Source organism: Tiliqua scincoides, chromosome 6 (genome assembly GCF_035046505.1).
Source record: "Tiliqua scincoides isolate rTilSci1 chromosome 6, rTilSci1.hap2, whole genome shotgun sequence".
In the NCBI taxonomy this organism is placed as follows: domain Eukaryota; kingdom Metazoa; phylum Chordata; class Lepidosauria; order Squamata; family Scincidae; genus Tiliqua; species Tiliqua scincoides.
The window spans coordinates 10278318-10291368 of NC_089826.1; the positions used below are offsets into that span (position 1 = coordinate 10278318).

The 13051-nt window shown below is 45.8% G+C and overlaps 1 protein-coding gene across 3 annotated transcripts; it reads right to left on the reverse strand.

The window, feature by feature from the left end:
* Window positions 1-1066: 1066 nt before the first annotated feature.
* Window positions 1067-10688, reverse strand: HNRNPDL (heterogeneous nuclear ribonucleoprotein D like). 3 transcript variants are annotated; one of them, XR_010794659.1, is made up of 9 exons: window positions 10478-10688; window positions 6737-6905; window positions 6480-6641; window positions 5480-5611; window positions 5254-5371; window positions 4749-4916; window positions 2497-2590; window positions 2016-2120; window positions 1067-1335 (listed from the first exon to the last, which is right to left on the reverse strand). XR_010794659.1 is itself a non-coding variant. In XM_066631876.1 (8 exons), the coding sequence occupies exons 1-7, from the start codon at window positions 10600-10602 to the stop codon at window positions 2520-2522; spliced, it is 945 nt and encodes a 314-aa protein (XP_066487973.1). In that variant the 5' UTR covers window positions 10603-10688; the 3' UTR covers window positions 1067-1335; window positions 2497-2519. The 3 variants fall into 3 exon arrangements, 1 of the variants encoding a protein (XP_066487973.1); XR_010794658.1 differs by having other exon boundaries at window positions 2016-2590; XM_066631876.1 differs by lacking the exon at window positions 2016-2120.
* Between the last annotated feature and the right edge of the window lie 2363 nt (window positions 10689-13051).

The following is a 13051-nucleotide window of genomic DNA, read 5'->3' on the forward strand; positions in this document are numbered from 1 at the left end:
GTAGTCATTTAGAAGTGTTCCTTTTTATTTGACTGAAGATTGTCATTGACTACTTTCTACCTTTGCTCTATAAACCTGTTCATTGAAGTTAGCATTTGAAGGATTCAATGTTTCACATGCATTATTTAGCGATAAACTTGTCAACAAGCCTGTAAGGCAAGTATGTTCCCATACTGGAGTAGCTGAAGGAAGAAGAAACAGCTACCCTAAGGCCATATAGTGACCTTAACAATCCTATTCTTATGATGTCTTAACTACAACCAGATTTCGGTAACTTCAGAGCATATGCCTCAAATTTTGACTAGCAAGACTAAACTACTGCATCCCAGTTATGCAACTTACTGCTGGTAGATTGTACTGCTTCCAACAGCAGGCAGAAGAACCAAATACTCCCTTCTCCCCCCCAAAAAAAAACTCTTTGTCAAGTAAAAATTATAATTTCAGTCAAGAAATTTATCCTCCCAATTTACTAATTCCAGAGTTTTTAAAACAAAACCTCCAAGTATATTTGCCCTCACACCAATAGACTGCACCAGACCCATCATTTACCAACAGGGAGTTAGGCATCTTTAGTACTTGCTTTAATATTTTCTCTCCAACTGCATGCCCTCACCAGATCTCCAGAATTGGCCATACATCCAAGGTGATAAGTTTCATTTTACAGTATTTTAATATATGTAGAAGTTAGGCGATGGATCATTATTAGAAGACATGACCTTTATTTTTTTTTATAAGCAGAGTTGATTCTATGTCAGCAGTCCCTTTCATTCACAATCAAGGGGTTGTGCTGACTTCTTCCCAGAACAAACTCCCTTCAGATTATAAATTGTTTTAAAACTCATGGAGCTTATTCATGTTGCATGGGATACTGTCACTTAAAAACAAGCCATGTTGTACATGCAGATCTCCCTCTTGCACTTTAAGCTCAAGGTACATTCTACAACACACAAAACCTTGCCATTTTGACACACAACACTGCCTTGAAATCATTTGCCAAAGGCAGAATAAGTAGAGTTTTAACTCCTAAAGGAGGAACACAGGATTCCCAAAGTTCAGAAAGCAGCCATCACAGAAGTAAGCATTTTATTTTTGAGAGTCATTCAACATGAAAATTATACAAATAAAAATTGTATAAACACAAGAACCACATTGGTGTCATAACACAGATGACAAGACAAAAAAGTAAAAACCATAAAGAAAAACTAGTCGGCCACTATGTACAGTTGGACACTGCTGTGTCGTACACAAAGTCTTTTACAAAATAATCTCCTGTCACGAAGACCACCCTCCAGTCATTCCTGATGTTCTGCAAGATGGCTTTGCTGTAATCTCCACCTATGAAACCAAAACAAAAATCATTATGAGACCAGTGCAACATTTACAAGCATTTTTAAAAGGTCCATTTTCATGAACTGCTTTAAGTCCTCTATTTATTCCTTGCTTCACTGTTAAAGATCATATGCATGTGTCTGTCAACATGAAATATTGATGATCCAATTATACGCCCAGATGTACCAGTTCTGCTCAACAATGGAGCCGTTTCAAAGAACTGTAAGAACTCAGCAAACAAATCTTGGTTTACTAAAAAACCAAGCTGCGAAAAAGCCTTTCATGGCTTCAACTGCTAGTGGGAAAGAGAAAATGGCAACACACCAAGGAAAATGGGTTAGCCAGGCGAATCAAACACAAAACTGCCATCTGCATATGATCTTTAATGTTCCCAGATTTAAAAGTTCGTTTTGGTTTGTAGATTTCACTAATAGCTATAAAAGAAAAAAGCAAGCATTAAATCTTAAAGAACGAACACTTAAAATGAGGTTCCACAATTGATATACAACACTAAACAGAAGACCAAAAATGATTAAGCTGTAAAGGCATTTATGCACTTTAACTCCTGTAAAAAATTTTAAGTTAAGACACTTAAATCTTCAAAGAAGATTTTTAAAAAGAAGCCAAAGTCTGAAGTTTTCCACTTTAATCTTTACGCTGGTACATGAAGTTGGAAGAGACCATACCACAGGACAGCGTTTTCTGGTGTATGCCTTGCGCTCTGCCTGCAACGTGCGACCCCCAGAGATAGACGTGGTCAGGGTGACACACGGCCTGCAATGAAGTTCCCGCTGGCGGGTACAAACAAGGTATAATGTCAGAGTTAGAAGACAACAATCTTGTTTTGCTTAAGTTGTACCCATTTCAGTACTTTACCTGTTGGTTAACACTGCTATTAAGATTAATTATTCCTTTACGCCACCTGGCATACAATGTAAGCAGAAAAACTCTTATGTTTCTCTGAGGTACTAGGACGGCGAAATCACCTTTTACAGAGTTAAAGATCTATAGACACTTAAGGCAAAGAGTTTTAAAAAACACATATTTCAACACGTTTTAATTTTTAAAAATTCAGGCTATCCAAGAAAGTTGTTTTTACTCATTTGTCTATTGATCTTTAAATTAGATTAGATTTAGGGAAGGCAATGCTTTCAAATCAATACACACCTGTTTCTTCCTCAAGCGTTTCTTTAGTATGGCTGGTAGTTGTTTTGGTGATTACCGCCACCTCGGGATGCCTTTCCATATGTGCTTTGCTGTCCTGTTGAGAAAATTGACAAAATTCACAGCCTTAGGGTCCCACACAACACTTCTGTGAGTGGTGATCCAAAAGTCACATGGGATTCTACTAAAATATTCATTCTAGCTGTTTTATCATAAGATACAAAATAAACATTGGTACATCAAGCCAGCATCAGGATTGTTACAGAATTATCTGCACTCCAAAACTTTTACACCAGTCTAATAGCATTTCTGCCCCTTCCTCCATACACAACACTCCAAGAGGTAGAAGATACTGATGATTCTATTTATAGAGTTCACCCAGACACAGACCCCAGAAGGAGAAACAGTTAAAGCTATATACAACTATGGTACAGATATGCCCCTAGATCAGGGGTCGGCAACCCGCGGCTCTGGAACCACATGCAGCTCTTTCAGCTGCCTGCTGCGGCTCCTCCGGGTGAAAGTGGCAAAGGGGGTGACAGGAGGCACCTGTGTTGGGAGGGCAGGCTGCTTCCCTCTGCCCCAGCTCACTGCCCTCCTCTCCCTTCACCCCCACCTGCCCCGCATTGGTTTTCCTTTTCAATTTTGCCCGCTCTGCAGGCTTAAGCTCCCTGTTTTTCCCTTCCCCAACTCTCCAGCAGGATGTCCTCCTCAGCCATTGCGAGCCCGCCTTTCCCTGAACAGGTCCCCACTCAGTGCAAGGAGAGGCTTTTCCTCCACAGCAGAGGAGACATCCTGTGTGTCTACTCAGTAGTAAGCCCCATTACAGCAGATGAAGCTTACTCCCAGGAAAGGGTGCCTGGGATGGCAGCCTTGGAGCCTGCTCCTATGCGTGTCTACTCAGTTGCAAGCCCCATTACAGCAGATGAAGCTTACTCCCAGGAAAGTTGTAAACCCCATTACAGCGGGAGCCAGTGCCCTCTGGCAGGTCTGTTCAGGAGCAAACGCCGCTGTAGTCCCTGGGCTACTCCCAGGAAGGTGTGGAGGGCTGCAGCCTCAGCCCCCTCCTATGCAGGTCTACTCACAAGTAGTCAGTGAGGCTTCCTCCCAGGAAAGTGTGGAGAGGACTGCAACCTAAGAGCTCCAACCAACTTGTCTGCTCAGAAGTCCCATTGTAGCCAATGGGGCTTACTCCCAGGATAGTGTGGAGAGGGTTGCAGCCTGAGTGAGGGAGGGCAGGCAGGAGGGCAGGCAGGAGGGCAGGCAGGGCAGAAGCTGGCCTGTGGCTGCCCCCCCCCACCTTCCCCTCCAGCTCTGGCTTCTTCTCTTCCCCACCTCTGGAGTCTGTGTCCTTTTTTCCTTCCAGCAGGGTGCCTCTGGAAGGTGGGGGGAGTTCTTTAGTATCCATGTAAGATAAGCAGATGTCATAACCACCATATGTATTGGAATCCTGGAAGATCTGTTGAGGAGGTAGATGTGGTGTCAGCTGTGGCCCCTTTAAGGGTAAGGCTTGGGCATCCAGCAGAGTGTGCTGCACAGCTGCAGCCACTTGAAGGCAATAGGGCCCTCAGGGATATAACCTGAGGTTGTAGAATGAGTGCAGGTTGGATGCAGGAGAAGAGACTGACTTGGCTTATTGACTTTGACACTCTGATTTGACCGACTTATTTTGGAATCTGACCTTGGACTGTGGCTTATTGACTTTGGACTCTGCCCTGGATACTCTGACTGACTTTGTGACTAATGGACTGCTGGAGACACTGGAGTTTGAAGTGTGGCTGCTGTGCCCAAGACCTGCTGATGACCCAGGGTCTGCTGTAGTGGCAGGAGACTGCTGGCAGGAGAGAGGACCTCTGCAGGTTGAACAGGCGAGCTACCCTGGAGGTGGGGTCCAGCAGGACTGCAGGGCAGAACCAGGGTCATTTGTTGGGAGAAAGAATGGGAGCTAATTTGCTTAAAGTGGGCATAATTCTCCAGGCAGAGCTTGGCCTTGGAATCAGGCAAAACACAGGACAAGAATGTATGACAAAACTAACTAAAAGCTACAAGTGGGGGCTACATTATAAAAATGGGACCTATAAGAGCATATAGGTAAAAAAAACTATACATGCAGTGTTATCTTCATTTTAGTTGTCAAAAGGGTTTTGTGGCTCCCGAGGTTTTTTTCCTCCGGAAAACTGGTCCAAATGGCTCTTTGAGTGTTTAAGGTTGCCGACCCCTGCACTAGATGCTAAATTGAGTGAAAATATTCTTACCACTGTAGTCAGCATATCCCTGTCCATAGCCATAACTTGGGTAGTTGTACCCAGAATAATCATATCCACCATAGCTGCTGTAGCTCTGATCACTATAAGGACTGTTATAACTTCCATATCCTTGATCGTAGTAATTGTTATAGCCTTGATTCCAATTTTGTCCTTGACCTACAATGAGGCAACCATATATGAAAGCTTTAATCTTTTTCCTATGTTAAATGAAAGTTAGAATTTCAACATGAAATACAAAGACACCCACATTTTACAATTAGGTTTCCCAAATTGATTCTTATTTAGTCACTGCAGACTTCTGAGCTCTATTACTCAACATGTGCCTTTGCCAGGACAAGAGCTATGCAACAGAGAATATGGTCAGTCCCTTTCCCCTGCACCCAGCCCATTAGTTCATTTTGCTTATTATGGCAAGTAATTTCAATCACACCTTCCCTATTCCTGGTCATGCATTTTAGCAATTAAAAAGGAACTTCCCATCTCACACACTTACCCCTGCCACGTCCTCTGGAACCACCTCGCCCACCAGATGAAGCTCCTCTACCTCCCTTTTGCTGCTGCTGCTGCTGCTGCCTATATACATCTTTAGGCTGTGCTACTTTTATCTCACACTAAGAGAAAACAGATTGCATAATTTACTACCAGGTATATGAAGGACTTAATTTTAACACTAGCACATCAGAGACACATATCAAAGCTTTTTAGCCAAAGAGTAGTACCTTGCCAGAACCTATTTGATGGTATCTGCTTTCCAACAATTTCTTTACTGGTTCTTCATCTGTGTAGGTGATGAAACAGAAACCTCTCCGTTCATTTGTCTTTGTGTCCATGGGAAGCTCAATGTTTTCAATCTGAAATCCACATTAACAGCTATAAATATATACAGATTCAACACTAACTTCCTCTACCAGTACCACCACAGTATTTTGCCTTGCCCTTCCTGCTCTTATTTCCTGGTATGTACCATTTGTGACCTTCACTCCTGTACCACCTCTATTCTTTCCTACTGTCCAAATATTTAACTTATTACAGTACAGGCATGCCCTCGTACCCACACGGGTTCCGCTCCGGAACCCCCTACGGATACGTGAATCCACAGATATGGGAGGGAGTCCTCCACCCTCCAGAGGTAAACTCTGCTGGGCTCAGAATAACTAGGTATCAAAAAACGCAAGTTCTGGTTTTCCATGAAAACCGGGAGTGTTTTTAACACCTTTTAAGGCATTGATTACATTGCCCTTGCCTTCCCTCTTCTCCATATCTCCCTGCATTGATAAAATCTTTTAATTTCTTGAGGTATGGAATTAACTTTTAATTATGTTACTGTTAAAGCAACATGCACACTGAGTATGCAACCACTATTGATTAGCACTTGGGAAAGACATGAAAGATTAGAAACTTAACTGAATAGGATAAAAGTCTAATCCTATTCCTTTACACGTTTCCTTATTGCTCTCATTTATTCCTATGGTTTTCTTGTCTGTCCTTGTTCCTGTCCTACCATGTTCCAGGAACAGGATAGGAACAAGGACAGAAACAGGGAAAGGAACATCATCGTCAAGGGAAGTGGGGTTTACTTTACTCATTCAAAAAAACACATTCAGACCAGCTTTTTTATAGGTCAACACAAGCAACCTTCAACCATCTGTTATGTTATAGCAACCCAGCAAGCCCTTGAATTAATGCTAAGCAGACACCTCTATTAAACAATTGGACTACCTCTCCAAAGCCACCAAAGTATTCTTTTATTTGCTCCTCAGATGTATCTGGACTCAGTCCACCAACGAACACTTTTTTGGGTGGTTCTTTCCCCTTCAAAGCTTTTGCCCTTTTAGGATCTATTAATTTGCCATCCAACTTGTGTTCTTTCAACTCCAAGACCTAGAAGACATGCACGTAAATTTATCTTCAGAGGAGGAAAAGTTCCCATCAATATGCAGAAAGACTCTGTGGATATCTGCGCTATGTTTACATACCTTCTCAACACTCGCAGCATCTTTGAAAAGCACAAACCCAAAGCCTCTAGACCTCCCCGTGACAGGATCTGTTTTAATCGTGCAGTCCACCACTTCTCCAAAGCGAGACAAGTATTCTGTCAAGTCTTTCTTGCTTGTATCCCAGCTCAGGCCTCCAATGAACATTTTTCTGCAATGAAAGAACACAAACTCAGTGGAATTATACTTTGACACATACCCTGACTTTCTATTGGCATACTAAAAATGACTAGCAAAATTAAGAGTCCTATAAAGCAACTACAATAAATAAAAATTGTTAAGCAAGGTGCAGTTAAGCTATACTATTCCTGCTCACGAACCACAACCAAATTATTTGGTCACATATATTGGAAAAACTCATTGTATTTGTAATTCAGCCATAAGCAGCAATTTAAAAATTATACAATTTGTTTTACAGGGACAGCCTTCAGATTACCATTAAGGAAAACAAGATTATACAGCCTAATACAAATTTTGGTGCCTTAACACCAGAACAAAAAATGTTTGTGCTAGGCCTGTGTGTAATTATGTGCTGTATGTAATTATACCAAATGCTGCGGTTACTGTTTTATTAGTAGAGGTGTTTGAAAAATGGTGTTTATTCTACTCAGAATTGTGTTCAGAAAGACTTAGGCTGTAATCCTCCTATCAGAAATAAACACCTCTATTCATTAGATATCCCCCTCCCCAGGTTGTGTGTCTTGAAGCATTTTATGGTAAATTCTTGTCAATGCACTCCACAAGAACAATACAATCTCTGAAGTACAGAGATAGATGCACTATTAACCATTCTTATCTGGAAGCTTGGATGATTGCAGTAAAATCCCCTTTTCAAATGAACATGTCAGAATGGGTTTGTGCTCCCGAGTAAACACAAGTTGCCCTGAGATTGAGGGCAGTTTACCAAGAGAAGGAAACCTTTGTATGTTTCTCCACTGGCACAGTATGTCCTTTGGTGGGGCTTTCATGCAAGTGCAATAGGCTGGCAAGAACCAGCTGTTTTGAACTAGGTACAGACCTCCATAATCCAACCTGTATGTATGTAGGAGTGTTATTTGATTTAACCCCCAAGATTTTAGATCATATAATACAGAAGGAAAAATAGCTTTGCTTAAAAGTACACATTTTCTCAGAAAGAGGCACTTGTCTTGATGAAGAACAGTTCCTTTACATGGATGCTCTTGAAACAATCAACCACTATGAGAGAAATGCTGTACAGTGTATAGGAACTCGGGCAAGTTTGTAACAAACTGAAATCTTGCAGACCAACCACATCAAGCATGATGGCAATTTCATCACCTTCTAGGCCTCACTTCTGTATCTGTAAACTATGTACACACTAACATTGTAATAAAGTCAGTCCAGTGATAAGCACCATTCCACTATGCTTTATCATGCCATTTCATCTACTATACATTATCTTGGGAAGCCAGATAGTCCTAAGTGCTACTCCCATACTAAACACTGAGGACAAGCAATAGAAACTAACAAATTCATGAAAGATTTCAACAGAAGATTTCAGTTCACAGCTCCACCTTAAGCACCAACTTATAGCAGATCTAAAACCACCAGGAGATAAAACTGTCAAGTAAAACTAAAGACACTGTAACCTAACAAGCTAGGTACAGATCTGCTCCACCACCTCAAGCCAGGCTGACAACTCAAGAGAAAACCTCAAGGATGGGATAATGGAAGTTATCACAAACACACTGGCCTAAGAGTTCCTTGGAACCAGTTTCCTGCAACAGAAAACATCTTATAAAAATATACTGCTTCTGGTAAGCCATTTATTGTTCACTGGTAGGCTGCACACACTTGCAGCTACATGGTTTCTCGGTTGGTCTTCAAGTTGATGGAAAAACAAGGTCACTGTAGGGCAGCGTTTCTCAACCAGTGGTACAGGTAGCACTGGTGATACTTGACATGGTGTCTGGTGATATACACAGGACTCAGGCACCTGCCTACCAGTAACACAGCAGCAGGTTTTTGTGTGTTTGAAAAAACCCTTCTGTCTACCCTGAACCTCTTACTGGTGTTTGTTCATTGCCTCTAGCCTCTCAATCTGGAAGTTACTGACAATTACATCATCACCAGTTACTTCTGGTGGTACTTCCAATAGGTGGACCATACAAAGCAGTACAGCAGGGAAACGATGAGGAATGCTGCTGTAGAATAACTCAAAGACACCAGGTACAGCTCTTTTCAAAAAACTGTATTTTTGTCTTGCTTTTCTTCAAAGGACCTCAGGGAAACACCCGTAACCTCTTACCACCCCATTATAATTGCAGGAACCCCAGGTCAAGTTTACACAATGAGTTTCATGGGTAAGCAACATTTTGATTCAAAGTCTTCCCAACCACAACCCAGCATCAACCACTAAACCAGTGTTCTTCTATCTGTGGGTCATGACTCCAATACGGTCACAAAGCCTCATTGGGGGGATCATGGCAACTTTCCACACAGCTATATGCGAGAGGAGTGGATGGAAGCCTCGGCTGCGTTCCTTGGAACTGAGGTAGTACCACCACCTTATTATAATCCAGCAGTTCCCAAACATTTTCAGCTGGCAACTCCCGTGACCTACTGAGTCACTGGCCACAGCACCCCCATTAGGGCTACATCACTGTTTCTCAATGTTCATCCTCCACCGTACCACTTTACGTGAGCTGCCTATTTGAAGTACCCCTGGAAATAACTGGCAATGACATCAACAGTTACAACTGAGTTGGGAGGCCAGATACAAAGCATAAAAACACCAATAAGAAGCTCAGGGTGGACAGGAGGACTTTCTTTAGCATGAAAAGCATGCTTTGGAGCTCTACCTGCTGAGCCAAGTCTCCTACCGCAACTTATTTCTTCACCCAGCATGTAGTTAGTGTATGGAACTCCTTGCCACAGGATGTGGTGATGGCATCTGGCCCAGATACCTTTAAAAGGGGATTGGACAGATTTCTGGAGGGAAAGTCCATCACGGGTTACAAGCCATGATGGGTCTGTGCAACCTCCTGGTTTTAGAAGTGAGCTGCCTCGGGTGCAAGGGAGGGCACCAGGATGCAGGTCTCTTGTTGTCCTGCGTGCTCCCTGAGGCATCTGGTGGGCCACATGAGATACAGGAAGCTGGACTAGACAGGCCTTCGCTGGACCCAGTGGGGCTCTTCTGATGTTCTTCTGTGGTGCTCCCAGTCTCGCTGCTGGGTTCAGGGTCCAGTGAGCACCACCAGACACCACCTCAAGTACCACCAGTGGTGCCTGTGCCACTACTACGCTTTGTATAGGGTGGGGCTTTTCCATGAGGACTCCACTGCTGGGTCTCCCCACAGAGCCACGGCTCAGCGTCTGGGGAGCCTCTGCTACAACCCCAGCCCAGCAGAAGAGGGCAAGCCCCTCCCCCTCCTGCCCAGGGAGCTGCTAGCTCCCCCTCCCCGCCTCTAGATGGACTCAGGTGGCTCCGCCCACCACTGCGCTCGCGCCACCAGCAGCAGCCTTCATGATCCCAGCTGGCCACGCCCACCGGCCTCCGATAGGGTGTCGGTTACGTCATCGAAGAGAAAACTCCGGGCCCCGCCCACCCAGCCAGAGCGCGCGCGGGAAGGAGGAAAGGGGAGGGGGCACAAAGGGAATCCTGAGGGAACAGCCCGGTCACGTGACGCGCGTCGCGCCCCTCCCACCCGCTCCCACACAGGCCAAGATGGCGCCGGCGAGGCCGCCGCCCCTCCCCCTCACCCGTCGTCCTGCTGGTTCTTGCTGGCGTTGATCTTGGAGCCCTCGGCGAAATCCTCCTGGCCGCCACCGGAGCCCGCGTTATTGTTGCTGTTGTTGGCGGCGCCGTAGTCGGTGTTCTCCTCCATGGCGGGAAGGCGAGGCGGAGCGTACAGAGGGAGGGAGCCGAAAGAGGAAGGGACGCAGCACTGCGCGCAGAACACACTAAGATGGCGGCCGGCACAAGAGATCCGTGCAGAGCCTGCGCCGCCTTTATATACGGGGCCTGCCAGCCAATCAGCACGGCCTGGCGCCGCAGGCGCACTCGCGACCCCTGAGAGGGAGGGGGAAGGCGCCTCACAGCGGCGCAGGCGCACTAGCGACACCTGAGAGGAAGGGGAGAACTCCTCAGCAGCGCAGGCGCACTAGCGACACCTGTGGGGGCGAACTCAGCAGCGCAGGCGCAGTAGCGACACCTGAGGGGAAGGTGCATGAGGGGAAGGAGGGCTCAGCACTACGCACGCCTACTCAGAAGCAAGTCCTAGTGTGTCCACTGGGGCTTTCTCCCAGGAAAGTGTGGAGAGGACTGTGCTGTTAAGAACATAAGAACAGCCTCACTGGATCAGGCCATAGGCCCATCTAGTCCAGCTTCCTGTATCTCACAGCAGCCCACCAAATGCCCCAGGGAGCACACCAGATAACGAGACCTGCATCCTGGTGCCCTCCCTTGCATCTGGCATTCTGACATAGCCCATTTCTAAAATCAGGAGGCTGCACATGCACATCATGGCTTGTAACCAGTAATGGATTTTTCCTCCAGAAACTCGTCCAATCCCCTTTTAAAGGCGCCCAGGCCAGACGACATCACCACATCCTGTGGCAAGGAGTTCCACAGACCAATCATGTGTTGAGTAAAGAAATATTTTCTTTTGTCCTAATCCTCCCAACACTCAATTTGAGTGGATGTCTCCTGGTTCTGGTGTTATGTGAAAGTGTAAAGAGCATCTCTCTATCCACTTTATCCTTCCCATGCATAATTTTGTGTGTCTTAAACATGTCCCCGAGGCGCCTCTTTTCTAGGCTGAAGAGGCCCAAATGCCAAACATGAAGGTTTCTGGGGCTATGAAGCTTTATCTGGGGCACCAAAGCTTCTTTTGGGCTCCTTTGCAAAGGGAGAGTCCAGTGGCATACCTGGAGGGGGGAAATGCCCCGGGCGCCAACCCTCTGAGGGCGCCTCCTCAGCCTTCCCCCCCCCCCCCGCTGCCCATTTGCCTTTAAAGGGAGAGAAGCCGCACCCAGGCAAGAAGCTGTCTTGCAGGCAGCCACTAGACACCGGACTGCACCGCCCCCTGCCCTCCTCTATAGGAGGAGGGGAAAGGGGCGCCCTGTAGAGGAAGCCCAACTGTAAGACAGGTGAGCTTCCAGCAGCCCCAAACCACTCCAAAGGAGACCTCTAGCTGTTGGGACCCCTTTATGATCCTGGGCCCAGATAGAAGTTACTCACTTTACATTTTTCTTCTAGATCCCTAGTATCATCACAAACCATGGTTCCACCTTCAGGAAGCGAACTGTCAGAAGAAGTCTTAATCGCACAGTAGAAAGAATAACAAGCCGTAGAAATTCCCAATTCTCCAGGGAGGTTTCAGAAGAGTACCACTCCTCTTAGACTTTCCGCAACTCTGAGCATGTGGCTCCCATGAATCCCTGATTGCACCTGATGTATCAGATGTAAACAATACAACGTTTTGTATTGACACAACAGAGTCTTGTGGTGGCACCAGCACCAGTACTCTTGCGCACCAGCACTGACAGCTTAGCTTCAGCATCCGGTTGTTGGCATCCTTCAGTCTCGGAAGACTATGGTATCGCACTCTGAATGGTGGTTCTGGAACAGAGTGTCCTCTCCAGTGTGCGAAGCCTGGGTAAAGTAGGTATGGAGGATAGGCTGTTACCCATGCAGCAAATCCCCCCTCTCCACGTCGCGACTGTGTTCAGCCATGAACTGCCTCAGGGACTCCGGCTCTGGATTTTGCCTCGAGGTTGTCTCCTGAAGCCTTTTCCATAACTGGAGGTAGCCACAAGGCAGTGGAGGTTTGGGATCAGAGTTTTCCTTCTCTCAGATGAGCTGCCTTCCTAGCTAACGAGTCCCATCTACCCGGTGGCTGTTTAGTTGCCTCTTATGACTTCAGCATCCACATCCTGAGAATGTGGGGCCTGCCTTTTCTTCCATGGTAACTTTGTCTGGTTATTGTCTGCTGTGTCCTGCCCTCGCCAGACTTGGCTTATCACAGTTAAAATTTCTCTCTCTCTCTCTCTCTCTCTCTCTCTCTCTCTGTCTGTCTTTTCTGCCCTGGAGAAGTCTCTGACAAAGGCCTGGGGTGCACAGTGTCAGCGCAATCAAGGCCCATTTGCTGGCCCTCACTTGGAGACCCTTCCTTTCCTTTCAGAGGCCACATGGTCTCTCACAAGCCAGCAGTGCTCACCTCTCAAGTCACTTGCCATGCTTTAATCTAGGGGTCCTTTCTCTTTTGTCCAGCCTCTCTACCTATAGTCCCCCTACTGTGTCTTGCTTGCCCATTAAATAGAAGCGCAGGCCAC

Bases quoted from the DNA above. Each gene is read 5' to 3' on its own strand.
- HNRNPDL (XM_066631876.1), bottom strand. From the start codon at position 10,602: ATGGAGGAGAACACCGACTACGGCGCCGCCAACAACAGCAACAATAAC. The intron at 6,906-10,477 runs GTGAGGGGGAGG...CTTTCATTGCAG, and splicing joins AAGAACCAGCAGGACGACGG to AAAAATGTTCATTGGAGGCC. The intron at 2,591-4,748 runs GTAAGAATATTT...TTTTCTCAACAG, and splicing joins GGGATATGCTGACTACAGTG to GACAGCAAAGCACATATGGA.